The following is a 27,033-nucleotide window of genomic DNA, read 5'->3' as shown; positions in this document are numbered from 1 at the left end:
GAGCTCATAGTGGCCCAAGAGGTAAGCAGGAGGCAAGCTCAATAGGTGTCTGCTGAAAGAAGGAATGACTTAGTTTTTAAAGAGGGATAGCACCAAGCTGGAGGTAGGGGGAAATGTTTCAGGGCAGAGGAGTGAGCTGAGCTTCTTGGAGTGTTGTCTTCACAGACCCGAGCCTGGGTCAGGCTGATGTAATGAACCAACCCGTCAGAAGAATCTCAATAGAAAGTAGGTCAGTTTCTTCCCAGCTCTTTAAGAACCAGAGGCTTGGATTCCGCGCCTGCGCATTAAGAGAGTAAACACCTCTTTTTTTTCACCCACTCGCGCCTGCCGGTCCTATCCACATGCCTATTGCCCCAACCCGCTCCAGCCTCCTCCCCTTCTCCCCTTCTCGGGGTTGGTTAATGGTCTGTTCTTGGGAGTCTGGCTCGTTCCGGAGGGTGGAGAGCATAAATGGTACATTCCACTGCTTTCGTTACCTTCCGCTTTTCGCGTCTTTTCTGTTCTGCTCCCCCCTACCGAATGACGCTCAATAGACTGGCTCAAAAGAAGGAGGGGGAGCCGGGCTGAAGGGACCGGTCTGAGCCGGTCTCCGGCGCAGGCGCAGTGCGGATAAACAGGAAGCGGGCGGTAGAGGCAGCAGCAGAGGAGACCCAGGGGCTTCGGGAGGAGGCAGCGGGAGAACTAGGATTATCGGAAGGTCAACAGAAGCTAACTGAGAAGGAGAAAAAGAGCCGTGGCCATCTGCCTCCAGAGAACGATACGTCGCGGACTCGATCTCAGCTTAGGCTTCCGGCATCCCCCAGCTTAGGCTGAGGCAGCGGCTGACAAAGGGCTCGCGCCGGTGCCGCCGCCCTTCTCATCCGGGCATTCGGGTCCCTGCGGAGCGGGAGGGGGAAGGGCAGAGGGGGAAGGGAAGGAGCAGGAAGGGCGCGCGCTAGGAGCCGAGGCCCTCTCCAGGGCTCCGGGCCGGCGGCCCAACGGACGGAGGCCGAGGAGGACCTGCAGAGGTGGCGGCGGCCGGGGGCAGGAGGATGGTGCAGAAGGAGAGCCAGGCGGTGCTGGAGGAGCGGGAGAGCGAGCTCAACTCCAACCCTGCCGCCTCCGCGGGCGCGTCGTTGGAGCCGCAGGCATCTCCAGCCCCGGGAGAAGACAACCCAACCGGGGCCGGGGGAGCAGCGGTCGCCGGCGCGGCAGGAGGGGCTCGGAGGTTCCTGTGTGGCGTGGTGGAAGGTGAGAGCGGTGGCGCGGGCTGGGCAGGAGTGTCCTCCCCCCGCCCCACCCCAGTAGTAATCTGTTCTTTCCTGGTTAGGCGGATGGCGGCGGAGTCTGGGCGGCGGCGGTGGCGAGCAGGGGGGAAGGGGGGGAAGCTCTAAAAGGGGATTATTCCTGTGGGTCTGAAATTTGACCCTGCTGGAACGAGGGAAGAGGCGAGAGGGTGGGCAAGTCTTCTCTCGCGTTCTGGAACGGCGTCGAATTCCCCTCTGGCTATTAACGTGCCTGACCCCACCCGCCTTGGGCTTGGAGCCAGGCGTGCTCCAGTGGAGGCGTTGTAGGGAGTCTGGTCTTGGGCTCTGAGTTTTACATCTTTGTACTTTGGGATCTTGTTTCCTAGGGTGGTTTGGGTTCACAAACGGAAAGGCGTGTATAGTGCTGCTGCCCCTACCCTTTGGAAAAAGACTACCCATCAGATGTGGTAGTTGTATTCCTGGAGTGAAGAGAAGCACTGTGGACCTACAGTTTTATAAATTCCTTTTTGCTTAGAGGTGGTTTTTTTTGGGGGGGGAGGGGGTTTGTTTCTTGTTTTGTTTATTCAGTCCCCAACCTCCCACCCTTTGAATTCAGTTTTTTTTTGCAGCCTGGAAAATTGCCCTTTGCTAACTACTATGCCTTGCTTTGAGGGATGAAGCTTTGATTTTAACAGTATCTGAGATATGGAGTTTCTAGTTTAGTTATTGCAGAAGAGGTTTAAAAACTCCTTTTCACCATCTCCTTTCCCATTACCATTTAGGAATGATGGACTTTCTTTGGTGGTTGGAGAAAATGAGTAGAAGATTGTATCACAGTTTATGAATGTAATGGACAAATGTTCCACAGATGTGCATTCTATGAAAGTATAAATCAATTTCATTATTGCTCTTACCTGAAGTACAGCATGTATTCGAACTTTCTAAAGTATTTTGGCTGACCCAGGGTTTCCTAGCTTGTATACTTCATTAGTTTTCTTTTATATGTAATGGTGTGTGTAGTAGTAACAGTTAAATACTGGGCTTTATAAAAAACCGGAAAGACATGGAAAAGGAAAGAAGGATTGTCCTCTTGGTTGAGAACTTCCGAACATACGGAGTATTCATTTGAAAGATGGGTGGTGATTATGGTATTTTAGATAAAGTTTAATTGTAGGGGAAAACAAGACTAGTTGGCAGCTAAGGTTAGAAATGAAACGGTTCAGTGAAGTTAACTGTTGCACAATTTAGGGGAAAACAGAATGGAAAAACTACCTATGTGTTAGTCTGGAGTCGATGTTTATGAAAACATGATTGCTTTGCTTAACTTATCCATCTATGTATTTATAGGACTAGAATCTGCAGGGAGATACTAAGAAAATAATCTGTTTTGTGACCTAAGATCTTGGGATGGAGGGTGGGAGAGAAGTGCTGGACGATTAGAAATTTTAGAGCTAGACTACAGTGAGTCTAAGGAAGCTTGCCTGTGGATTACACTGTCAATAATTATAGAAAAAGTTAGTTGTGGTTAAGATCAATTGATTTGTTTTTCAGAATAGTATTAAAAGGGAACTAGTCTACTTAGAATTGTGTTACCTATTGTCTTTTCTCCTTCTCATTCCCTAGACTATTTCCCTGGTGACTAAGCACCTGATTTTTTTTTTGTTTTGGTGTTTTGTTTTTCTTTCCCTCACAAACCTTTGTTGATTTTATTTATTTACATACTTATGAGGTTAATTTGTCCTTTTATTTGCAAGTATTTAACTACAGAGGCCCACAAAATTTATTGATTTTAAAAGTACATTTTACATCACAAACCAACATACACATATGTATACATATATAAAAGTGAAACAAAAGTTTTGCCAAAAAGGTCTACCCTGAGTGTTAGTTTTGTTTTGGGGGTTTTTTTTTTTTATTTTATTTTATTTTTTTTAAGCAAGGATGAACTGCACTGGCCATCACCAAAGTTCCCAGTTCTTAAGGTTCACTTTAATGACGTGAATAATGTTGCAAGTTCTGTGGAGGAATCTGTGTTGATTTTAACTCATGTAACAGCCCTGCTTCCTCTTTGTGGTGCCAATTAACTAAAACCATGAACCTTACTCTCAAAGAGCAAAGTTAGGGTTTCTGAAGATTAAAATGATAGACCCTTGGAAAAAATTTTTTTTAATGTTGAGACAGCTCTAAAGGAAAGTTTAATGCCTACTCCTTTAAGAGGTAATGATAATGCAAACTGTTGAAGGAAAGCTATAAAGACTTGTAAAATTCACTTAACATTTTAAATCACTTGTAAGAGAGTAACCATGGAATTGTCCAGATTCCAAGTGCTACAGTTTCATGCATTAGTACCTAATGAATTTTTCATTTTTATTTTTTGGTCTGTCTCATTGTCTTTGTGCAGAGTAACTGTTCTGTTTAGAGTGGAGGTTATTACAGTTCAGAAATTTTGGTTTTGAATTTGGTTTTGAGTTTGTTAAATTGCGTGTGTAAGGAGCATTTTGTGTTCAAAACAGAATTTGAACCATCTTCATAATACTCTTGAGAGGTTGTCCTTATCTCTGGCAGATGATTAGATTGAGACTGGTGGAAAGTAAAGGTTAGGCAAGCTGTAATACCAGTTTGGTACTTACATCGCTAACATCATCCATCTGCAGGTTTGTTTCTTGCATTACTAGTGCTGTGGCCCCACATGGGATACTGGAGTGAGGCACATTCTTGAATTTTCAGTTGTTCAGACATTTGCTCTGGAATTGAGATTGCTTGAGTTTCCTGTTTGGGCCAGCTCCGATGTTGAATTTGCTGTGAATGTAGTTTAAGGCACTTTTTGGGTCTCTTTTACAATGTAATTTTGGGAAACAAACAAAATCATAAAATTGGGTCAGTCAGATTCTTTACTAATTCTGTTCCTGATTTTTTTCCTACCTTTTCTGCCTCTAAAAGTGGTTTAACTCCCCTCCTAGATAGTACTTGTTATTAATAGCAGCTTGGGGTTACTAGGCTTCCCCTCTCCTCACTGTAAGATTGAGATAATCTTTTTAAAAAGTTAGGTTTAAATATATTTGGTCTTTTATGACAATGAAAAGAGATGACATTTACCTCTTTTTAGATAAGTTTATCGCATAAGTAGTTAGTGTTCTTGGTAGAAAAACCAGAAAATTTGCCTAAGCAAAAAGGGAATTAAAGTCACTTTATAATAATCACTCCAAAACATGTTAATGTTTTACTAAACATCCTTCAAATTTTTGTATTGTTTACAAACTGATGTCATTTGTATTGTAATCTGCTTTTCTCAGTACACAGTTTATCACATTCTTACAATTTTATTCTTACTTTGAATCTAGGATTTTATGGAAGACCATGGGTTATGGAACAGAGAAAAGAACTCTTTAGAAGGTAACTTTTTATTATGAAAAGGAGAGTCTTCATTAATATTTCCTTTTGTTTGAGGAAACACTAGCACTGAATAGGCCAAGTATAGTTTGATGATTTCTCAGTTGCAGAAGTTATTTTAACTTTGGTCTTCTTCCTCTTCACCTAGGCCAGTCAGTGGTTCTCAGACTTTCCTGGGAAAGCTAAATAGGTTTTGGGCTTCACTTGCTTCACTCAGAGCTGTTGTATTTTTATTTAAGACTGTTGGATATGTTAACATTCCTTATTTAATTTCTTTCACAACTCCACTGGACTTGAAAAGGGTTAAAAGCTACTGCCCCAGAATATTAACTTTTTAAGAGATGGAGCTGCTCCAAGAAAAGGGAAAAAATTGAGGTGTATTGGTTATGCATGTTGCCTGTTTATATACATGTAATTTTCTTTTCTCTTAAGGCTCCAGAAATGGGAATTAAATACATATTTGTATGCTCCAAAAGATGACTACAAACATAGGATGTTTTGGCGAGAGATGTATTCAGTGGAGGAAGCTGGTAATCTTTTTCTTTTTAATCTGTAGAGTATGTGAAGAAATGTAGAGTATGTGAAGAAAGCAGGTATATTTTAAATGTAGTTGTACAAGAATTAAGTATTCCACTTTTCACTTTGTAGGTAGTTTATTTTTATATAGTAGCTCTGTTATGCAGATTGAAAGAAAATTGTGTAGCCATAGTGTGATTCATGGGTTTGCCAGTCTGACTCCACCTGTTTTGTGGTCATAACTGTACTTTTTAACTTCTGCCAGTAAACAGTAGGCCATTGGACAAAGAGGTCCTGAAGCAAGGCTAGGCCTCGGGCAAGGCAAGTGAGGTGCCTGCCTTGAGTACAAGTTTTAAAGTACTCCAAAAAATCAGTAATAAAGATAAAAAGTACTATCTATTTTTAAACCAGAACTAATGCAAAAAAATCCATGAACAAAATACCAAAATGTAAAATAAAGACAAGGCTAGTATTACTGATTGTTTTGCTTCAGGTTCAATCAAGTATGGCTTGGTCTTAACCACTTGATTACTAGTACTGGTCCTGTCTTTATTTAAAGTCAAGAACTACCTTACCCTGGTTCAGGCCTATACTGAAGTGAAAGCCATCTCAAACTGTCCTTTCTGCATGTATTCTTAGGTCGAGTTAGCTACATAAAATTCATAAATATAAGTAACTAAGACAAATGGTGAAGTGCTTTTCTTTGTGTACTTGAGTGAGTGGGGGAACATTTTCATACCTGGAATTAAATGATAACTAACAAGTAATTTACTTGTTATAAGTAAGTTAGTTACAAATACACTGACAAGTAATTTACTTGATACTTGGTTACAGAGCCCAGTCAAGACAGTGAAGGCAGAAGGTTTTCTTAAAATATGAAAAAAGCAATTAAAACTCCATCTAGTTTGTTGTTTACTACTCTATATAACTTAAGTGTTTCTTCAACTTGATTATTTTCTGGTGATGCTGGTAATGAAATTTAATGTGATCAAAATATAGTTAATGACTATCTTAAGATATTACTGAAGGTTATTTAAAGATATATCCTGTGGTATGAAATAGTATTTCAATTTACTTAGGAAAATTGTCTGTCACATTTTAGAAACTTAAAGCTGTGATAGATTTTTTTGTTGTAGTTACAGAGATGTCAAGATTATTAAGGCCATCACTTAACCCTGGCTCTTAAGAACACATTTTTCTTTTATTCTAAATTATAAAGTAGTTACATGTAGAGTTATTTATTTAGGAATTCCAGTTGTACAGAGACAGCAAAAACAAAAACATAACTCTCAAACACTTGAGAAATAAAATTGGTTTGCATTCAATAAGAGGATTGATGCCTTAATTGAGTATTTTTGAGAAATGGCAGTGGAAGGAAGAATACTTTTATTGAGTTCAGGGTGATATTAAATTGTATCAAGTTTGTGCCATTATGTAAGGCCTGTTGTCACATTGGACATGACAATTTTGTAAAATTGAAGGGACTTTCTTTCTTCACTTATTGAAAATTGGAGAAAAATAACCTAAAGGTGAAGGCTCTTTTAGTTTTCTGTGCTGCTTTCTAAAGTCATGGACTCTGTTCTTTAGAGCAACTTATGACTCTCATCTCTGCTGCACGGGAATATGAGATAGAGTTCATCTATGCTATCTCACCTGGATTGGATATTACTTTTTCTAACCCCAAGGAAGTGTCCACATTGAAACGCAAACTGGACCAGGTAATTTCCTTCCTTTTTCATTATTTTTCCCTGAGTCAGCACATGAAACTGAAGAGTTTCTGAGTTGCTTTTATGATACAAAAAGAAAACCAGATTCATAGTACTTCTTTGTTCCTGTACAGATTTTTACTTTCTGTGCAAACTTTTTACTTTTGATAGGAATATTTTCTAAAGGGAGTGAAAAGAGCTTTACTGGAGGTACCAATGCTTCACAAACTTCACTTTGCATAAGAACTGCCTTAAAAGAATGCTTAGAAGTAATGCTTAAAAGAATGCTCATTAGCTCCATTCCCATAGATTTTTAATGAAGACTTGAGGTGGAGACTTACTCACATTCCAGCTGATTCTGAGTCTTCCAGAGTCACATTTCCAGAAACTGTGTATGCTGTTGGGTGCTTGCTTGACTAAACTGGGTGAGGTTATAGAAGTAAGATGAACTCGGTTATATGGTTAAAAGACATAATTCAGTCTGGAAATGACTGGCTAGTTTCCCAAAATGAGAAGAAAAACTAGGTAAACATGTAAGCTGTTGTTGAACCTGATTGGAATCTATATTCTACGTAACAAAAGCTGCACATCTGTTTTGGTTAAGTGTAATATGTTTATTAAAACAAAGGTTATATTGGACTTCCCTAGCAGTCCAGTGGCTAAGACTTCATGCTTCCACTGCCAGGGGTGTGGGTTCTATTCCTGGTCAAGGAACTAAGATCCCACTTGCCTTGTGGTGCACCTTTTAAAAAGAAAAAAAAAGCCCTGTATATTATTGGTGGTATTGGAATGGCTGGTAAAGAATTTAAAGTTATTAGGTTGTTGCAGAAGTAATTGTGGTTTTGCAGTGTTGACATTTGCCATTTGATGTTGGAATACATTCTTAAATGTGGATATATTATACATCATTTTAATGTTCATTTCTCACTTTGTTTTTTTGCTAATGACTTATTACTTGCTGTATATTTTATATGTATTTGAAACTCTGAAAATGATGTTAGACAAAAAAGCAAATTCAAGCAGTTTTCTTATTTGAGTTAAAAAATGGATCATAAGACAGTGGAGACACAACATCAAACAGTGCATTTGGCCCAGGAAGTCCTAATGAACGCACAGTGCAATGGTGGTTCAAGAAGTTTTGCAAGGGGGACGAGAGCCTTGAATATGAGCACAGTGGCTGGCCATCAGAAGTTGCCAACAACCAACTGAGAGCCATTATTGAAGCTGCTCCTCTTACAACTAGACAAGAAGTTTAAGAGGACCCATTCATCGTCAGCCATTCTATGGTTGTTCAGCATTTGAAGCAAATTGGAAAAGTGAAAAGGCTCGATAAAAGGGTGCCTCATGAGCTGACTGAAAACCAAAAAAAATCATTGTTTTGATGCAACAGCGAACTATTTCTCAATTGGATGGTGTCATGCAACAAAAAGTGGATTTCATACTACAACCAGTGATGCCCAGCTCAGTGGTTGGACCAAGCAGAAGCTCTAAAACATTTTATTAAAGCCACACTTGCACCAGAAAAGGTCCTGGTCACTTTGGTCTGCTGCCAGTCTGATCCACTGGAGCTTTCTGAATTCCAGCAAAACCATAACTGTGGCTCACATACGCCACAGAAGTGTGCTCCTGATGAGATGGCCCTGGAAGCTGCAACACCTGCAGACAGCATTGGTCAAGTCCCGATCTCCATGACAACACCTGACCACACCTGCACAACCGATGTTTCAAAAGTTGAATGAATTGGGCTACAGAGTTTTGTCTTATCCTCCATATTCACCTGACCTCTAGCCAATCGACTACCACTTTTTTAAGCATTTCAACAGCAGGGAAAACGCTTCCAAAACCAGCAGGATGCAGGAAATGTTTTCCAAGAGTTTGTTAAATCCCGAAGCATAGATTTTTATGTTACAGAGATAAACTTAACTCTTGTTGGCAAAAATGTGTTGACTGTAATGGTTCCTATTTTAATTAATAAAAGATGTGTTTGAACCTAATTATAATGATTTAAAATCAGCAGTCTGAAATTGCAGTTAACATTTGTACCAACCTAAAAGTTTGGGATTTCCCTGGCTCCTCAAGGGTTAGGACTTGGTGCTTTCACTGCCAGGATTGGGTTTGGTCCCTAGTTGGGAAACTAAGATCCCACAATCTGTGTGCTGTGGCCAGGAAAAAAAAAAAAAAAAAACAATAAGTAGTTAAATTTCTGTGAATAAGCTCCTAAGAGGTTATTTCCCCGCTTGATCATATTCTGCTATTTTGGTCTTTCTGATTGATGACTTAGGTTTATGTGCAAAGAAATTTATTAGCATCAGTGCATCTTGACTAGAGCAGATAACTTGGATTTTTAGTGTCTTGGAGTTTATCTTTCATTTTTTTTCCGCTGGTAGGTATCTTTTGTACTGAAAGATGTAGAAGGATAAGCCACGTTATAGAAGCTTTGTTAGACAATTTGCTTAGTGCATTCAAACCCAAATGAAAATATGGGTTCAGAAACTGTGTAGCTTTTTAACATAGAAAATAGAAAGGGAGTGGTTTGGCGTTGAACATTCTACTAAGGAAAATATTTGACTTTTAAGTATAACTATTAACTGTATACTTGAATATTTTAAAGCCTGTATTTTTTACTCTTTAAGATGAGCTGGTAAAGCATCTTGTTGTTTTTTTTTTTTCCCTTTCCTAGGTTTCTCAGTTTGGATGCAGGTCATTTGCCTTGCTTTTTGATGATATTGACCATAATATGTGTGCAGCTGACAAAGAGGTATTCAGTTCTTTTGCTCATGCCCAGGTCTCCATCACAAATGAGATTTATCAATACCTAGGAGAGCCAGAAACTTTCCTCTTCTGTCCCACAGGTATTGTATATAATAGCTTTCTATTTAACTAGTCTTGAAATACATAACATTCAAAAGATCATGTATGAATTTTATTGTTTTTCCCTGTCCCTTTGGTATGCAAAGGTAGGAGTTCTTTTTCTAGAAGATGTTTCTCCAGATATTAAGTTGGAGAAATTTTAGGGATTAATTAATGACAACTGAATAGGCGAAAGATTTTATGTATTTTTTGGTACTAAAAGTATGTGAACATTACATTTTCTGGATTAGAGGAAGGGAATAGTATTATCAAAGTGAAAACCAGAAAAAAGCAAATTTACATTGCATTTAACTAAGTCACTTCTCATTTCCCTCCTACTTGTTCCTTTTTTCTGCCCTTGCCTATCTGTATCCCTTTTCATTCCTCCCACTCCCATCTGGGCTCTTACTTCCAGTAGTCAGAATAGAAAGCTTAATAATTTTTCCCCGTTTTCCTTTTTTTCCCCTCTTCTCCCTGGTTCCCTTCCACTGAAAATATTTTTTCTTTTTTTTTTTTCCTCTCAAAATTCAGCCTATAAGAAAACTTCTCTAGGCTTGACTTCTCGTTCAGAAAGAGTTTAAATAAGTTCTAAGAAATTTTAGACTGTATTGATTTAACCGTGTGTTTGTCTGTCTTGTTAAGAGTATTGTGAACTGTGAACCTTGTCTCTTCTGATGCTACATGAATATTCAAGTAATGTTTAGTAAGATCATACTTGGTAGTTACTTAATTCATTGTAAATTATAATCAGTTATAATTGAGTTCTAAGCCAGGGGCATAATTTTGCTTTATTTTTATTATATCAATCCAGTCTGCTTGGTCTCTGATTGAAACAGAGAAATGTAGGCAATTCAGAGTTTGTAGAAAACACTAAAAATTCCAATTATTTATCTTTAGTAAACTTAAATTTCTAGTGACCATAGGATCATAAGGGTTGATCTGTCCTACTTTTGGAGGAGGAATATCGGGTTTTATGAATTGATTTTTTTTTTTTTTAATACATAAATGAGCTAGTTTGTTGACTTCTTTTGGAACATAAAATAGAGGCCTTTTATCATTTGGATGAAAATAGTTTAAAATTGATAGACATTTTTATCCACATTGAAATACTCATGACTATTTCATTCCTATTTTACTGATTAATTTTTCCCCCTACATTCAGAATATTGTGGCACTTTCTGTTATCCAAATGTGTCTCAGTCTCCTTATTTAAGGACTGTGGGTGAAAAGCTTCTACCTGGAATTGAGGTGCTTTGGACAGGTAAGTCTTAAAGATTTATACAGTAAAAGTTTTAATTAACTAGGATCTAGAGAAATTGGTTGTTTGTATACTTTTAAAAAGCTGAGCCTTAATGAGATTCTCTTCCTTTTACAAAGTATACATTCTGCACTTAGTATTAAGAATACTTTTTAGGATTTTGCAGTGAGTCTGAATATCAAAATAACTTATTTTTATTTTTGTTGTAGTTGCACTGCATCTTTGTTGGTGCCCACAGGCTTTCTCTAGTTGCACCTGCGGTACACAGGCTTCTCCTTACAGTGGCTTCTCTTGTTGCAGAGCCCAGGCTCTAGGGAACATGGGCTTAGCTGCCCTGCAGCCTGTGGAATCTTTCCAGACTAGGGATGTCTCCTGCATTGGCAGGTGGATTCTTATCTACTATATCACCAGGAAAGTCAAGAATGTTGTATTTTATGAAATGAAAGCCTTAATGCTAGATTGACAGCTAGTAATTAGTAAACTAATGAGTTGTATTAGTTTTCATTCTAAGAATTAAGAGAAGAAACCCTCCCAGGATTTAGGTTAATGAGAGTTTGTCTAATTGAGGATATATTATATTGGAAAAAAAATTGTTTACATGGAAAATTTGTTTCTTACTAGTGTATCATTTTGAGGAAACTTGCCCAAACCTTTAATATTTGTGCCTTCTAACCACTAGTTCTAGGAATCTACTCTGAGGAAATACTGAGCGAGGGGAATAAAGCTGAGTAGAAGCACATGTTGCTGTGTTGTTTTAAAAAGAAAAATTGTTTAAAAATATAACAAAATAAAAAGTTACATGCAGTATATTGCTATTTTGAAAAAGCATGTATGAGAGCCTTTTAATAAATGATGGCCTTTATTTTTAGGTCCTAAAGTTGTTTCTAAAGAAATACCAGTAGAGTCCATTGAAGAGGTGTCGAAGATAATTAAGAGAGCTCCAGTAATCTGGGATAACATTCATGCTAACGATTACGATCAGAAGAGACTGTTTCTGGGCCCATACAAAGGAAGATCCACAGAACTCATCCCACGATTAAAAGGAGTCTTGACTAATCCAAATTGTGAATTTGAAGCCAACTATGTTGCTATCCACACCCTTGCCACCTGGTACAAATCAAACATGAATGGAGTAAGGAAAGATGTAGTGATGAGTAAGTAAATGACTTAATTCTTGACCTTGGGAAGAGATTGGGGTTAACTAGAACCATTGGTGAGTATATGTTTTTTTTGTCATCAAGAATTTTTTTTAAAGGTATTGTTTAGTCCTGTGAATGAGATGTAAATGATAGGAAAAGGGCTCCCTGGAGTGGCTTTGGGCAAGTTACTTAATAACTTTTTGGCCTCAGTTCTTTGTTTTTAAAATGTGATTTGGCTTTTGAAACCTGAGGAACTAGACAGAGTAGTCTTAATGTTCCTGTTACCCCTTGAGTAATTCTGATTGAATTTATGTTTTCAGGTGATTATATTTAAATGGTTATTTTAGATAGCTAGATATTCTTATCTGAGTTGCTTACTGTGTAATTTCAGTTTAGCTTACATTTATGAAACATTTCTTATTTTAGATATTGGCTTACTGATTTTTATTTATGAAAAAATCTTAATTGAATTCCAGATAAGAGAATGTTGACTAGTTGTTTATTCATTAACATTTAGACACCTATTTATCAGACACTAAGGGTTCAAAGAATAAAATAGTCCCTACTTTGAAAGAATTAGTCTGGTGTTGATAAAGCAGGCAAGGAACTGTACTATAGAATGAGGAGTACTGAGAATAATTATCTACAGAGTCCTAGGGAGAAGGCAATGGCACCCCACTCCAGTACTCTTGCCTGGAAAATCCGACGTACAGAAGACCCTGGTAGGCTGCAGTCCCTGGGGTCACTCAGAGTGAGACACGACTGAGCAACTTCACTTTCACTTTTCACTTTCATGCATTGGAGAAGGAAATGGCAACCCACTCCAGTGTTCTTGCCTGGAGAATCCCTGGTGGGCTGCCGTCTATGGGGTCACACAGAGTCGGACACGACTGAAGTGACTTAGCAGCAGCAGGGGAAACACAGAGGAGGGAGTGATTGATTACCTCTCTTAAGCAAAAGTGGGTAAATGACTTCATGGAGAAAGAGATACTTAACACTGGGTGAATATATAAGTAAAGCCTGTTGGGCATTAAATGATTGGGCTAGAAATGAAAACGCTATCAGTGGACATTTATCAATGATTTGTCCAGTGATTCTGAAATTAGTGTTTATTATTTCATTTGGGATTTTCCATTTGGCAATGCATTTAGATGACTATTCTAGGTGAAGTGGTTCAGTGAAGGATCTTGGTTGTGTTTGCATTATTATGCTTAAAGTTTGTTCTTACTCCAGTTTTTCGCCTCTCCCTGTAAGAATTAGTGTTTTGTAATCAAAACTGTTTTTGTGCTGTTTCTCTGTTTTGCAGCTGATAGTGAAGACAGTACTGTATCAATCCAGATAAAGTTAGAAAATGAAGGCAGTGATGAAGATATTGAAACTGATGTACTCTATAGTCCACAGATGGCTCTGAAGTTAGCTTTAACGGAATGGTTGCAGGAGTTTGGCGTACCTCATCAATACAGCAGTGAGTTTGGCCTTTCTTTGTAAGAGGGTTGGATTACATTGTTTGAGACATAAGAACATTTGTGATGTTTTATTACAGGCCCACCAAGCAAAGTGAAATTTAGGAATCTAGAGAATAAGGTTTTTTAAATTTTACTTTTGGCCTTAAATAGGTTTTATCTTCTTGGAATGCTAATTTGTTTAAAAAAATTTTTTTAATAGTTCTTCAAAAATACAGATCTTCAAAAGAGAAGAAAATAATAGGTGTTGCCATATTTATGATCTGTGTTTTCCCCTCTCTTCCCTTCCTCACCTCCCCGGTGGTTTAGAGAAGTGGCACTTTTTTCTATTTGGAATCTCAAATTGAGGTTTATTGTTAAGACATTTCTCTGGATCTTACTTGTTCCGTTTCTCATTCTGATTGTCTTTCTGGCAATTTGTTTTTATAGGTAGGCAGGTCGCACACAGTGGAGCTAAAGCAAGTGTAGTTGATGGGGCTCCTCTAGTTGCAGCACCCTCTTTAAATGCCACAACTGTAGTTACAACTGTTTACCAGGAGCCCATTATGAGCCAGGGAGCAGCCTTGAGTGGTGAGCCTACAGCCCTGACCAAGGAAGAAGAAAAGAAACAGCCAGATGAGGAACCCATGGACATGGTAGTGGAAAAACAGGAAGAAACAGACCACAAGAATGACAGTCAAATACTAACTGAAATTGTTGAAGCTAAAATGGCAGAAGAATTGAAACCAATGGACACTGATAAAGAAAGCATAGCTGAATCGAAATCCCCAGAGATGTCTATGCAGGAAGATTGCATCAGTGATATTGCCCCTATGCAGACTGATGAACAGACAAACAAGGAGCAGTTTGTGCCTGGTCCAAATGAAAAGCCTTTGTACACTGCAGAACCAGTGACTCTGGAGGATTTGCAGTTACTTGCTGACCTATTCTACCTTCCTTATGAGCATGGACCCAAAGGAGCGCAGATGTTACGGGAGTTCCAGTGGCTTCGAGCAAATAGTAGTGTTGTCAGTGTCAATTGCAAAGGAAAAGACTCGGAAAAAGTGAGTGCACTTAATATACTTGCTTCTCTGGCCTGGATGGATCCCCATGCTGATGATATGGAGGAGGTCTTAAATGAGAATTGGCCACGTCTTAGAGTGTGTTCTGTGAAGTAGGTACAGACCCTGCTGAATCATGTGTTTCCATAGTTTGACCTTACAGTACTTAGGAATGAAGGAAGGTCAAAGTTGATTAATATTTTAGGAATATTTGTCAGTTTGGGGAGACACAGACTTTTATTGCTTATCTTTAAATGTTTAAGCCCTGTGATTCTTTAATGTTGAGGATAAATTTGCAGGTACTCGATAACATAAACAGCTTAGTTTATAACTGTGCTTTAGATTATGTTCTTAAACTTCCAATTTTTTGAGTGTCGTTATTGATCCTCAATAGATTGAAGAATGGCGATCACGAGCAGCCAAGTTTGAAGAGATGTGCGGACTAGTGATGGGAATGTTCACTCGGCTCTCCAATTGTGCGAACAGGACAATCCTTTATGACATGTACTCCTATGTTTGGGATATCAAGAGTATAATGTCTATGGTGAAGTCTTTTGTACAGTGGTTAGGTAGGTGCACCAGGAATAATCTTCTCAGATACATTGTCCCTTAAAAGAAAAAAAAAATTATCCCACAGGGAGAAAAACATTTATGGAATTAGTGAATTTCCAACTGTGTTTAAATTCCTTGCCTAGATTTCAAAGGTGTAGCTGTTGTTACAGACTTGAGGTGCAAGCCTCAGTAAACATATCGGGCACATTGATTTTTCTCCCTTGGGCTAATTCAGCATAAATATCTTGAAAATGTGTTAGAAAGTACTGACTTTAACTTGCTCTGACTGAATGCTTCCTGGATGGAACCATGTATACCACTTTTATCTGATTTGGAGACGAGACTCTATGAATTGCGACTATGTGAGCTTTCTGCTGCTTGCTGTGTCTTGATAACATTAATGCTGTGTTTAACAGAACAATTGCTGAAATGACCTAAGGGGCTTGGAAAGAGGAAGCCATCCTCCCAGCCCTGTGCGCATGCGAGCTTTAGTGGTAGGCTATTCTGGTGCTACCTGGTATTATTTCATAGGACTTTTTCTTTATCCCTCTACCAAGTAATTGGTTTAGCAGGGGATAAAAATTGCAAACCCCTGAAAATGCTTCATTAAATGGAAGTTCTCCAACAGTGAAAAAAAAATTTTTTTTTTTTTTTAAGTTCTCAAGCTTGATAAAAAGCACCAGCATGGCCAAGTTTCTCCAGGGAATCTCATTTCATTTCCAGGTTTTCAATCCAGGTATAAGGAATATGTAATGGACTTATGCATAGTACACAGCAGGCAGCAAGGCTAACCAACATGTCAATTTTCATAGTAGTCACAAACACTATGATGGGTTACACAGTCTTGATTGTGAAATAGAAATACGAAACACTGTGAGCTTACAGTTACTCAGGAGTGGGAGCAAAGAGATTTCTCACTTTCTGTGTATATACTTTCAGATTCTTAAATATATAAAAAAATTTTTCCTTTGATACAGCTAATTAGCAGTTTAAAATAGAGGCTGATTGTTAATTCAAAAATAGAGGGAATTCCCTGGCTGTCCAGTGGGTAGCACTCCACACTTCCATTGCAAGAGGTATGGGTTCAATCCCTGGTTAGGGCACTTCCCGCAGGGCATGGGCAAAGATAAAAAATAAAAAAATAAATTGGGAGAAAGAGAATATAGAGAACTTTGGGTTCCTGTATATATCGCACAACAGGTAGAAGAGAGAATTGTGACCCGTTCCTGTTAAAAGGCTCCAGAATACCTCTTCTGTGTGATACTTGTCTGCTTTTAGGCTTAGGAAAAACCTCTCTTATTGTTTGTTGGATGGTGGCATTTGCCTTCCAGGGGATATATTAACCTTTATAGGGACTGAAGTCTTAAATTTTCAACCTGTAATTCAGTTTATTGGGTTTGAGAAAGTGTTGCTTAAAACATTGGCTACTTAGCTTTCAATTAAAAAATTATTAAAATCTCTTGATTATATACAGTATTGCTGCTTTTTCCTCTCAGGCTTTTACCTCTGAATTGTGCAGTTCTGGGGGCAGCTTTCCCTAATTGTATATAGCTGTCGTACAGTCTCAAGGTCAGAGTATTTTAGAAGTTTTAAGTAATCATCTTGGCATCCACATAGCTTCCACAACAGCTCACGACAAAATATTTTCTTGGTTCTGTAGTAATTTCAGGGAGTTACTGATTAGAACCCTTTGTTTTCCTCCAGTCTCCAGTCCAGCTGGCATTCAGTCCTTTAAAGAATGTGGCTATGCAGTACTTTTGATTACTAACGACTTCTATTATCTTCTTCCCCATTGTGTACAGATGGGAGAATCCTCAGCACAAGTTCTACTACTATTGGATGGACAGCGGCAGATGTTCACAGCGCGTCATGATTAATTAGTTTAAATTAAAAGGTTCTGTGAGGTAGTTCAGGTAGATTTAAGGGCAGTAGGCATGAACTGAAGTCACGTTTGCGCAGCGACTGAGGCATTAACCATGTTTTCATTTATACAGCTCTTCGTACATGCAACTTTTTATTGTAATAGTTGGAAGTGCTAGTTATGTTGTAGTCTCAAAGTCGGGGGTAGGGGAATTGGCTGTTCCTTAAAGTTTGAGAGGTATAGTTTTTTTCCTGCAGTGTAAATTTACACTGAGCTATGGAATGGGGCAGGTTCTCTTCATAACCAAAATTTTACCCTATTTCATATTTATTTAACAAATACTACATTATATATTTATTTATTTATTTAAGTACCCCTACCCCTGAGAAATGACAACCCTGGATATAATCTCTAAATGGGTCCGAATTGTCAGCAAAAAAAATTGGTTTGCTTTGGGACTGTCTGACTAGCACACTATATATTGTACTGATGAGATTGTTAACTTGAACAGGAGGTAGAATGCTGTCTTCAGTTGGAAAAGAACTATATTGCGCTGCTTTATCTTGTCAGAAGACTAGGCAGATGATTGTGATTTGGCCTCCAAAGTATCTTTTAATTTTCTCTTATTACTAGCTTCCTTAATTGTCTATGGAAGGCAATTATAATTTGCTTTTAATTCTCTCTCATTATTAGCTTCCTTAATTGCCTGTGGAGTTGGTTAAGTGCTGACCTTAAGTGCAGATTTTTGGACCTCAAAGCCTGCCACTCCATGTATGAGCTAAGTGCACCACAAAGATTATAATGGTTGCTCAGAGGAGCCAGATACTGTCATACTTTTAAGAAAAGTATGTTAGTTCTGGACAAATTAGGAGCATCAGTTGGCTCTCTTTAGTTCTCAGAATCTGTCAGACTGGTATTGTTACCAATTGAGCCAAGTCTGAATTTGGATTGTCCTTGTGAGGAAAAGCACTCACTGTGTTTCATTGTCAACTTACTGAATAATTTCTTTTATTCTGCTGACCTTAGTTTTCTGACAAGATTAACCCCTTTTCTCCCATTTTTCCCTTCCCTGTACCCTTCCTCAAAATGTAAAATGTGACTTCAGACAAGTTTAATTCCTTGGGCTGTGATAATAAAATGTGTCATCAATTTCACTTTATTTCACTTTAAAGTTACTGTACTTTAGGTAGAGAGGAAGCAGCTGCCTTAATTTTTATAGCTGTACCTAGGGAATATATAAATGTGACTTAGACAAACTTGACATTTTCCTTCCAATAATTTAATAAAGGGTAGGACTCTCTGTAGAACAGTGATTATTCATTAATCAGAGGAAGGAACGTCAGTATTGAAATTCCATTACAAGTTAAAAAAAAAAATTATTATCACAGCCTTGTCCTGAAACCCTGGATTATTATTGTTAGAGAGCTGTTTCCACAGTGTTTGTTAGTTTGTTGGACGTTTGAGACCCCAGGAAATCCCCTTTCTCGTAACGTTCTCCGCTTGGATCTGATCTCAACAGGGTGTCGTAGTCATTCTTCAGCACAGTTCTTAATTGGAGACCAAGAACCCTGGGCCTTTAGAGGTGGTCTAGCAGGAGAGTTCCAGGTATCAATATGAATTCACAACTGAATTGACGTTTTCTTTGTTTTATGAGAAACCTTATATTGCGCATCAGATGGCTGGAAGGATTGGTCTGCCGAAGGCTTTCTAGTCCCAAATTCAATTTAGTTACATAGCTGGATTTTAAATCAAATTTTCCTCCTCTTTCGCAGTAATTTCTGAAGGAGATGCTGCCAATTCCCCCCCGCGCCTGCGAAGCGCAGCGGCTCTAGGTATACACTTCACATTGTTTCTTTGCAGGTCGCACAGCATTTTAATCTGCGCCCGCAATGCACAATGCGCGCATGCTTGTCTGCCAGTGGAAACTCCATGAGCAAAAAGAATAAATAATCATGCAAGTGAATGGGGAAGGGGCTTTGGGATATTTTCTCAATTATTTTATAAGTAAATTTTGTACTTGAAAGAACAGTCCAGGAATGAAAATTTAAACAAAATGCAACTTTTTTGGTGTTGGAATTTTGTTCATGGACTTTTCAGGTGCTCTACTTTTCTCCCCCCAACAGGTGCTCTGCTGCGCGCAGCAAACTGAAGCGCATTGCTTTGGGGATAAAGCGTCTCCTGGACAGATAACCCTCTTCAGACCAAACCTCTCCTCCTGACATTCTGTTCTGCCATCTTTTAGTAGAGAGATGGTCTATATAAGATTGGTTTAAAAAAATAGATTTGTCATAATTGGAATAGATTTTTTTTTTTTTTACTGTAAATTTAAATTCCCAGTAGTATGCCACTAAAGCTATGTAACTCAGTTTGGGTAATTTCGATTCAGAAGCATTCCCCTCCCTCAGCAAAGAGGTGTTTATGTTAGTAAAGCATAGTGCACCCCTCTTCTTTAGGTCTGCCTGCAGTAGCCAGTTAATGTTAAGTTGGTAATCTGCAGTGCACACTCATTAAAAGAAGTAAATGTTTTCCCAGCACTAATCTGTCTTCCTCTTTTTTCTTCCTACAGCGTTTGCTGCCAATTGATGGGGCAAATGACCTCTTTTTTCAACCACCCCCACTGACTCCTACCTCCAAAGTTTATACTATCAGACCATATTTTCCTAAAGATGAGGTAATTTTCTACCTGCCAACTTGGAGTGTGGTTATGGTGAACACTTAATACTTTCTTTTGAACTCCCTGATTAAAAAAAATCATTTTTGTGTCTTAAAATACAAACTTTAGATGGAGAAAGTTAACTGAAACATTAAACACGGGTAGTTTAAGGAAGAGCCTAAGGAGTTTAGACCCAACATCTTGTGCTTAGTTTTTTAATTATTTATTTGTTTGGCTACTCTGGGTCTTAGTTGTGATATGTGGTATCTTTAGTTGTAGCATGTGGGATCTAGTTCCCTGGCCAGGGATCGAACCCGGGCCCCCTGCATTGGGAGGGTGAAGTGTTAGCCACTGGACCACCAGGGAAGTCCTGTGCTTAGTTTTTATCAGATGAAATGTATTCAGAGTTGGAATCCTGAACAATATCTGTGTGATATGTTGTTCTAGCCTGATGTTCTCCATACATTTTCTGCAGTTTGTAAAGTGCTTCCAGGCTGTTGATAATCAGCTACAGAAAAAGGCAAGCTTGCTTAAAGAAAATCACTTTTTAAATATTTTGGATGTGTAGAAAGCTGAGAGAGAGCCTCATAGTTTGATGAATTTTGAATCCACTACTTAGTGCCTAAAACTATCCCGTGCAAGGCAGTTCTCACTGTTTACTACAACTGTGCTGTTTTCTACTGATTTTACAAATATGACTCAATAAATAAATATTTAACAAAGCAGAGGTGATGTTTATGACAAGTCAAACATTTTGTTATTCCCTCTTCTAGAAGTCCTTTATGACTTATGAGTCATATTGTCAGATTCTGTTGCCATTTTTCTTGATGTGTTGCTTAATTAGATTGTATTTTCAGGCTTCCGTGTACAAGATTTGCAGAGAAATGTATGACGATGGAGTTGGTTTACCTTTTCAAAGTCAGCCTGACCTTATTGGAGACAAGTATGTGATGCAGTGTTTGTTGGATTTGGGAGTAGACATTTCAAAGGCAGGATTACCTGGTTGTGGGGAGATGAAGACTAGAAATACAGATACAGTTTTTTAGAAGTCCTACTTTAGTTGTAATAAAATCTGAGTTATTAATATGTATAAACTTCCAATTTTTATTTATGTCAAATGTAGTTTCCACACATTGTCAATTGAGTGTATTGGGCTTTATTATATCACTGATTTCTGAAGTTTTATGTTAGTAACTTAACTCATTCTGGTTTTCTTTGTTCTGAGCAGGTTAGTAGGAGGGCTGCTTTCCCTTAGCCTGGATTACTGTTTTGTCCTAGAAGATGAAGATGGCATATGTGGTTATGCCCTGGGCACTGTAGATGTGACCCCCTTCATTAAAAAATGTAAAATTTCCTGGATTCCCTTCATGCAGGAGAAGTATACCAAACCAAATGGTGATAAAGAACTCTCTGAGGCTGAGGTAATACACAGATTTAGAATTAAACAGTGGTAATTTTTTAAGAAAGTAAAGTGCTTATTAAAATAAAAAAGCAAGCAGATATATCTTAAAATCCCAGTGCTTTCTAAATTTCTTACAGAGAAGAATTCTTAGGGCTTATTCTTACTAGCATGGCATTTTCCACTGTTCCCAACATCTTTTGATTTGGAGCTGTTGTATTACTTACTCAAGTGAAAGCACAGTGTTGACTTTGAAAGAACCTTCTTTTTTCGCTTTCTGTTTTGCAGCACCAAACTTGTATGTTATAGTTTCTTCTTTGGGTACTCAGGGCAAGTTTAGTAATTAAAAATCTCATTTGCGTGCTGATGAAGCTAACTTGCTCTCTCAGTAATGCATTTCACATGGTAATGTGAGTGAAAGTCGCTCACTCGACTCTTTGCGACCCCATGGACTATACAGTCCATGGAATTCTCTAGGCCAGAATACTGGAGTGGGTAGCCTTTCCCTTCTCCAGGGGATCTTTCCAACCCAGGGATGGAACCCAGGTCTCCTGCATTGCAGGCAGATTCTTTACCAGCTGAGCCACCAGGGAAGCCCAAGAATACTGGCTTGAGTAGCCTATCCTTTCTCCAGCGGGTCTTCCTGACCCAGGAATCGAAGTGAGGTCTCCTGCATTGCAGGCAGATTCTTTACAACTAAGCTGTCAGGGAAGCCCTCACATGGTAATAGGAATGACAATAAAAAGTTTCTTCTGGAGGATAATCTTTACTTATACTCAATAAATACTATCAGAGAATATACTTGGACTTATATTTATGACATTGTCTTTTTTCTTCTGTATCGCTTCTCCCCCTTTTCTGAAATTCTCTACCCCTCTTCCCCACACCAGTGCACTCAAACTCTATTACTGTTTTTTACCTTTTGGTTCTAGCTAGATGGCAGTGTAATAAGAGGCTGGTTTGGAGTAGGCTTCTTAGAATACATCGGCGTGACTGCAGCATGCTGGTGATTGAGCTGTTGATGTGTTGCTTTTCCATATCCGACAGTTCTCGGCCTAGGAACATATGGAGTATAACCAGTGTGTCCATTACAAACTTTTTTTGTAAAAATTGTAAAGTATACATAAAATTTACTATTTTAACCATATTCTAGGGTATAGTTCAGTCATGTTAAGTACATTCACATTTTTGTGCAAGCAGTACAAACTTTAAAAACATTGTTTTATTTTGAATTATTTAGTTTTTATTTTGAATAATTTTAGATGTACAGAAGTTACAAAGATAATAGAGTTTAGATATACCCTTCACCCACTTTCTACATTTGTCCTTGTCTAAGAAACCAGCTTCGGTGCATTATTGTAAACTCTTCACCTTATTTACAGTTTTTCCATTAATGTCCTTAATCTGTTCAGGATCCAATCCAGTATACTGCATTACATTTAGACAAACTTAAAAAATGAAAACATGTCAGCCAGAATTATAAGCTAATTGATTTTGCATGTGGTAATTTTCCCATTACCACAAGAGTTACTATTGAATATTGCTTTCCTTTTCCTGTTTCTGAGTTCTGTAATTGGAATATGTAGATTCATAATGAGTAGCTACTGAAAGTCAAGAGATTCATCCTAATTTTTACAGAAAATAATGTTGAGTTTCCATGAAGAGCAGGAAGTACTGCCAGAAACTTTCCTTGCCAATTTCCCTTCTCTGATAAAGATGGATATTCACAAAAAAGTAACTGATCCAAGTGTAGCCAAAAGCATGATGGCTTGCCTTCTCTCTTCACTGAAAGCCAATGGTGAGTAGATATTGTGGAGTTGCTGGTATTTGGGCTAGGTGAGGGCAGGACTCTTATTTTAGGATACAAAAAGAAGTAAATTTACATTCCCTTCTCCACCACTTAACGGTTTTGCTTCTGAATTAGTGCTGCAAGAACTGCATGTGTATTAACCATTGAAAAATGCTGCTCTTTCTGCTCTTTTATACTATGAATGCCTGTATTAAGCCCCAATTAAATGAGAAGTGAACACATGAATTTATGTTTATTTTGCCAGGAGATTTATAAATGATAGTTGAAAATTAAATGAACCTTGGGAAGACTTCATATAGGAATGCAGAATCGCTAATACTTTTTCTTCTTTGAGTTTGTTAACTTCAATCTTCAAAAATACTTTGCCATATATTCAGTTCAGTCCAGAAACTTAGTCCAACTCTTTGCAACCCCATGGACTGCAGCATGCCAGGCTTCCCTGTCCATTACCAACTCTTGGGGCTTGGTCAAATTCATGTCCATCTAATCCAACAGCCTTTAAAAACTTCTTAGCCTTTGGGCAAGACAAAAATGAACATAGAGAAGCTGAGCACTCATTAGAGAATTGTTGATGAATGAGAATGCACTTTGTTGCATCTTTGTATCATTTGATTCAGTGGTGTCCCCTTTGTGGGATAATTGAAACAACTCTGAGGAAAGTATAATTCTCAGAAGTGTTGTGCTTGGAACTGAATCGTACAGATGTGAGCTATGTCTTAATATAAAAAACACATTCTGGTTGTGTTGACTTGTGGCATGGGTTGGAATAGGCTCTGCTCTGTGGGTCCTTCAAAGGTACTTTGTATGTGTGTGTATGTATAATATTCACATAGTCATGTATACATATTACAAGTATACGTTCAGCAGGGCTATTGTTTGCCTTGAGGTTTGTCCCATCCAAGCTGGTGCCAGGCCCAACCCTAGTTAGCTTCCGAGATAAGACAGAATTGGGCAAGTTCAGGGTGGTATGGCTGTAGACACTTTGAGGGTTTTGGACAACTTCTTTGCTAAAAGATACTCTTTCTGGGGAAGAGTTTTATTTGCTGTTCAAAAAAAATTTTTTTGACGTAATTTGACAAGGATTGTCTGTATTTAAAGTGTACAGTTTGATGCCTTGAAATACATTGTGAAATAAGCACCATATTCAAGCCAGTTAACATACCCATTACTTTAAGATAGTTGTTACAATATTGATGAATATTAATATCCATTGACTTTATATAAATTTTAAAAATTACGTGAGATTTAGGGACTGGTATAGATAATCTCCCACTGTGATCTATTTGAAATATATAAAGATTAATCACAAGTTCATAATTCTACTAATTCAGTAACATTTATATTGTGAATGTTTTGTTTTTTTCCCCTAGGGTCCCGAGGAGCTTTTTGTGAAGTGAGACCTGATGATAAAAGAATTTTGGAATTTTACAGCAAGTTGGGCTGTTTTGAAATTGCAAAAATGGAAGGATTTCCAAAGGATGTGGTTATACTTGGTCGGAGCCTGTGACATTTGTTGGCACTATGAACTGTCGGAAAGTCTTAACTTCACCTGGTGGGTAGTGGTTGGGGTCTTCATACAGCTCAGCCTCTGGAGCCACAATGAATCAGCCAGTTGTGATTGGAAACAAAGAGGACTGTAAAACTCACTCGTCAAACTTAGAGACTACTTACTCACTGGTTGGAAGAAGATAATACTGCTGCGAATCCCGTAGGAAAGAGATTTGGGCCTCCTTGTTGGGTTTTGTGTTAGGTGCCAGGACCTCTTACGTGGGCTTATAGGGAGGGGGTCTTCAATAAATGTAGTCAGCACTGTTTTCTGCATCCAGTGTGGTTGCATTTCTCACCTAAGAGTAATCAATCATTTGTCATCCTCCTTGGCTTATTGACTGAAATGTATCATGCTTTAGAGACGTGGCAAAGATGAGAAAGATTTGGGTTTAGAGGCTTCAGGGTGGAGAGTCCAAGTGGGATGGTTATGGCATAGTTTAAGCTGAGGAAAGGATTTCAGTTTGGGCGGTTTTTCTGCTTTTTGTAAAGCCTTGGCCGGTTGTCTCCTAGTGACCATTGGTTCAGGCAAGTTGTGATTTGTAGGGACAGATGTGCAGTTGTTTGTGGCAAAAGCCTAAAAGTGATACACTTGTAAAAAAAAATTTTGTATATAAACTAGCTGTAACCTGACTATCCTTTGTTTTTGTAATTTTGCTTTTGAAAATGAAAGGGTGCGGTTCAGGATGGCACTTTGAATAATTAATGTAAATCAGTGGATTTTCTTTACTTTTGTCTTTGGTTTTGTTTTTAAAAGAAGTTTTATTCTTTTCAAAGTGCCTCCCACCTAGGGCTAGGCCATGACCACTTTGGGTACAAGAGCCTGACTTCATAGGATTCACAGTCTGTTGCAAAGTGCAGTCATTTCTGGAAATTAACCTCAATGTAGGTCAGCATGTGAAATGTTAGTTTTGACATCTGGCAACTAGGGTTTGGGGACTGATCCCATTTGCCCACAGGTCAGTTGTCCTTTAATTTTACTACTGGTTTTATTAAATCAATCTTTAGTTCTTGCATGTTTGTATCTAATTTTTAAAAGAATGAGTACACTTTAACCAGTGACTTAAGGTTACCCTTTTCTTTTTCCTTTAACCGCAGGTTCTGAAAGCTTCAAGTATTTTAATTTAGATTTGGTGTTTATAAGGGTTCTGAGCAAATGCTCTTTCATTGAATTTTGCTCTGCAGGATTCATTTTCTTTTTTATCATGGCTTGCTGGCTTCTCTGTAACAATGTTTTGTTACCTTGCTTCCCAGCAGTTTTGTATCAGCAGTTTTGAGTTTGAGCTAAGAGGGAAGAAGGTCAAGAAGAAAATTTAAAACATTTTCTTTCATAGGTTTCTATCAGTGTGGGCTTTGAAAAAAGTCTTAAGGGATTGTACCTAGTGACTTTCAACCGAAGCCTGTGAGTGTGCACTGAATGGGTGAGATGAATGAAGGAGGGTTACATCCAGGGTTAGAAACCTGCAGCTGGTAGCAGGATAAGGAAGGTACGTTGTACAGCTGGAACCAAGTTTGCATTTTCAAAGGCTGAGATGAAGGGAGGGTCTCTACCGGCTTAATGTCACTTGGTTTTTTTTCTCTTTTAAGTACATTTTGTACACTAGTGGACAGTTCTAGCATTTTATCTGGTAGATTCCATGGTCATCCTCCAGTGGAATCAGGATTTTCAGCAAGTTTGTTTGCAGCTTTATCTTTGCTTTTAATAATCAATTTGGCTGGTATTCTGGTCACAGAGCTAACTATGAAACAGATGTCCAGGCCTCTAGGATCGTAAAATGCTGTGCTGTCTGTCTTCTAATGGTTATGGCTATTTATTATGGTTGGGATGATATTTCATTGATTGTTTAGATCACAGCTCAGTTCCTGTAGAAAATGAACTGTAAGACTATCTGAAGACCATACAAGAGGCAAAATAAAACTTGAAGTGAATGTGTGTGGTCGTGTACTGTGTAAACCTTGTTTCTGCCTCCTGCGTTTTTTCTCCCACTCTTGCGTTCCCAAGGAAGTATTCCTCCTCTCCAAAGCTGTTTCAGCCTAGGGACTGAGTCTTAAAGGCAGTTTTCTCCCACTTCTATCTCTAGTAAAAGATTGCCTTCCATATTTTCCTCAAGGCAAGGCAAGATAAAAATAGACTCGCTTTGGCCTGGCCACCTTCTTGACACTTATAACCTGGGGGTAAATGAAGGCAGCTAGTTCAAGTGAGTTCATGCCACCTAATAGAATAAGGAAAATTGCCTGATTCTTTGGTCAAAAGGTGAAAGTTGAAGGCAGATCCCAAATTATGAGACAGGACTCTAAGGCGTCAGTGTTAGGCTGGACTAGCCTGCCTCTTAACGGGAGCAGCAAATTAGCCCCACGCTTTAGCATCTCCTCTGCTAGCAAGCGCCAGCATCTGAAGTTCAGTGTAGGTATACAATCATGTGGATAGTGAGCCGCAGGGTCCTTAGAGCAGGAAGCATGTCCGGAAGTGGATAGTGGTTTGGGTACTAAGTAACAGGAGCTCAAAGTCTTTCTTCATGCTCCGTTCCTTTGGAGGGACGGTATATCTGAGTGTATTTGCTTTTTTAAGAAAAACGATGCACTATATCTCGCCTTTGCTGGGAGAATTGGGAAGGTTGCATATTC

General features: G+C 38.6%; 1 protein-coding gene across 2 annotated transcripts; it reads left to right on the top strand.

Moving 5' to 3' along the window:
- The first annotated feature begins 617 nt into the window (after nucleotides 1-617).
- On the top strand, nucleotides 618-26,362 carry OGA (O-GlcNAcase). 2 transcript variants are annotated; one of them, XM_052660811.1, is made up of 16 exons: nucleotides 618-1,230; nucleotides 4,568-4,619; nucleotides 5,049-5,146; nucleotides 6,720-6,850; nucleotides 9,519-9,690; nucleotides 10,851-10,949; nucleotides 11,816-12,100; nucleotides 13,392-13,550; nucleotides 13,978-14,591; nucleotides 14,983-15,157; nucleotides 18,521-18,606; nucleotides 19,568-19,672; nucleotides 20,512-20,597; nucleotides 20,883-21,075; nucleotides 22,692-22,851; nucleotides 24,234-26,362. In XM_052660811.1, the coding sequence occupies exons 1-16, from the start codon at nucleotides 1,032-1,034 to the stop codon at nucleotides 24,368-24,370; spliced, it is 2,751 nt and encodes a 916-aa protein (XP_052516771.1). In that variant the 5' UTR covers nucleotides 618-1,031; the 3' UTR covers nucleotides 24,371-26,362. The 2 variants fall into 2 exon arrangements, with proteins under 2 accessions (XP_052516771.1, XP_052516772.1); XM_052660812.1 differs by lacking the exons at nucleotides 20,512-20,597; nucleotides 22,692-22,851; nucleotides 24,234-26,362 and having other exon boundaries at nucleotides 20,883-21,035.
- Nucleotides 26,363-27,033: the final 671 nt, after the last annotated feature.

This window comes from Budorcas taxicolor, chromosome 23, assembly GCF_023091745.1.
Source record: "Budorcas taxicolor isolate Tak-1 chromosome 23, Takin1.1, whole genome shotgun sequence".
Lineage (NCBI taxonomy): Eukaryota > Metazoa > Chordata > Mammalia > Artiodactyla > Bovidae > Budorcas > Budorcas taxicolor.
Note: the sequence above shows the minus strand (reverse complement) of the source record. Positions and strands in the feature narration are given on the sequence as shown.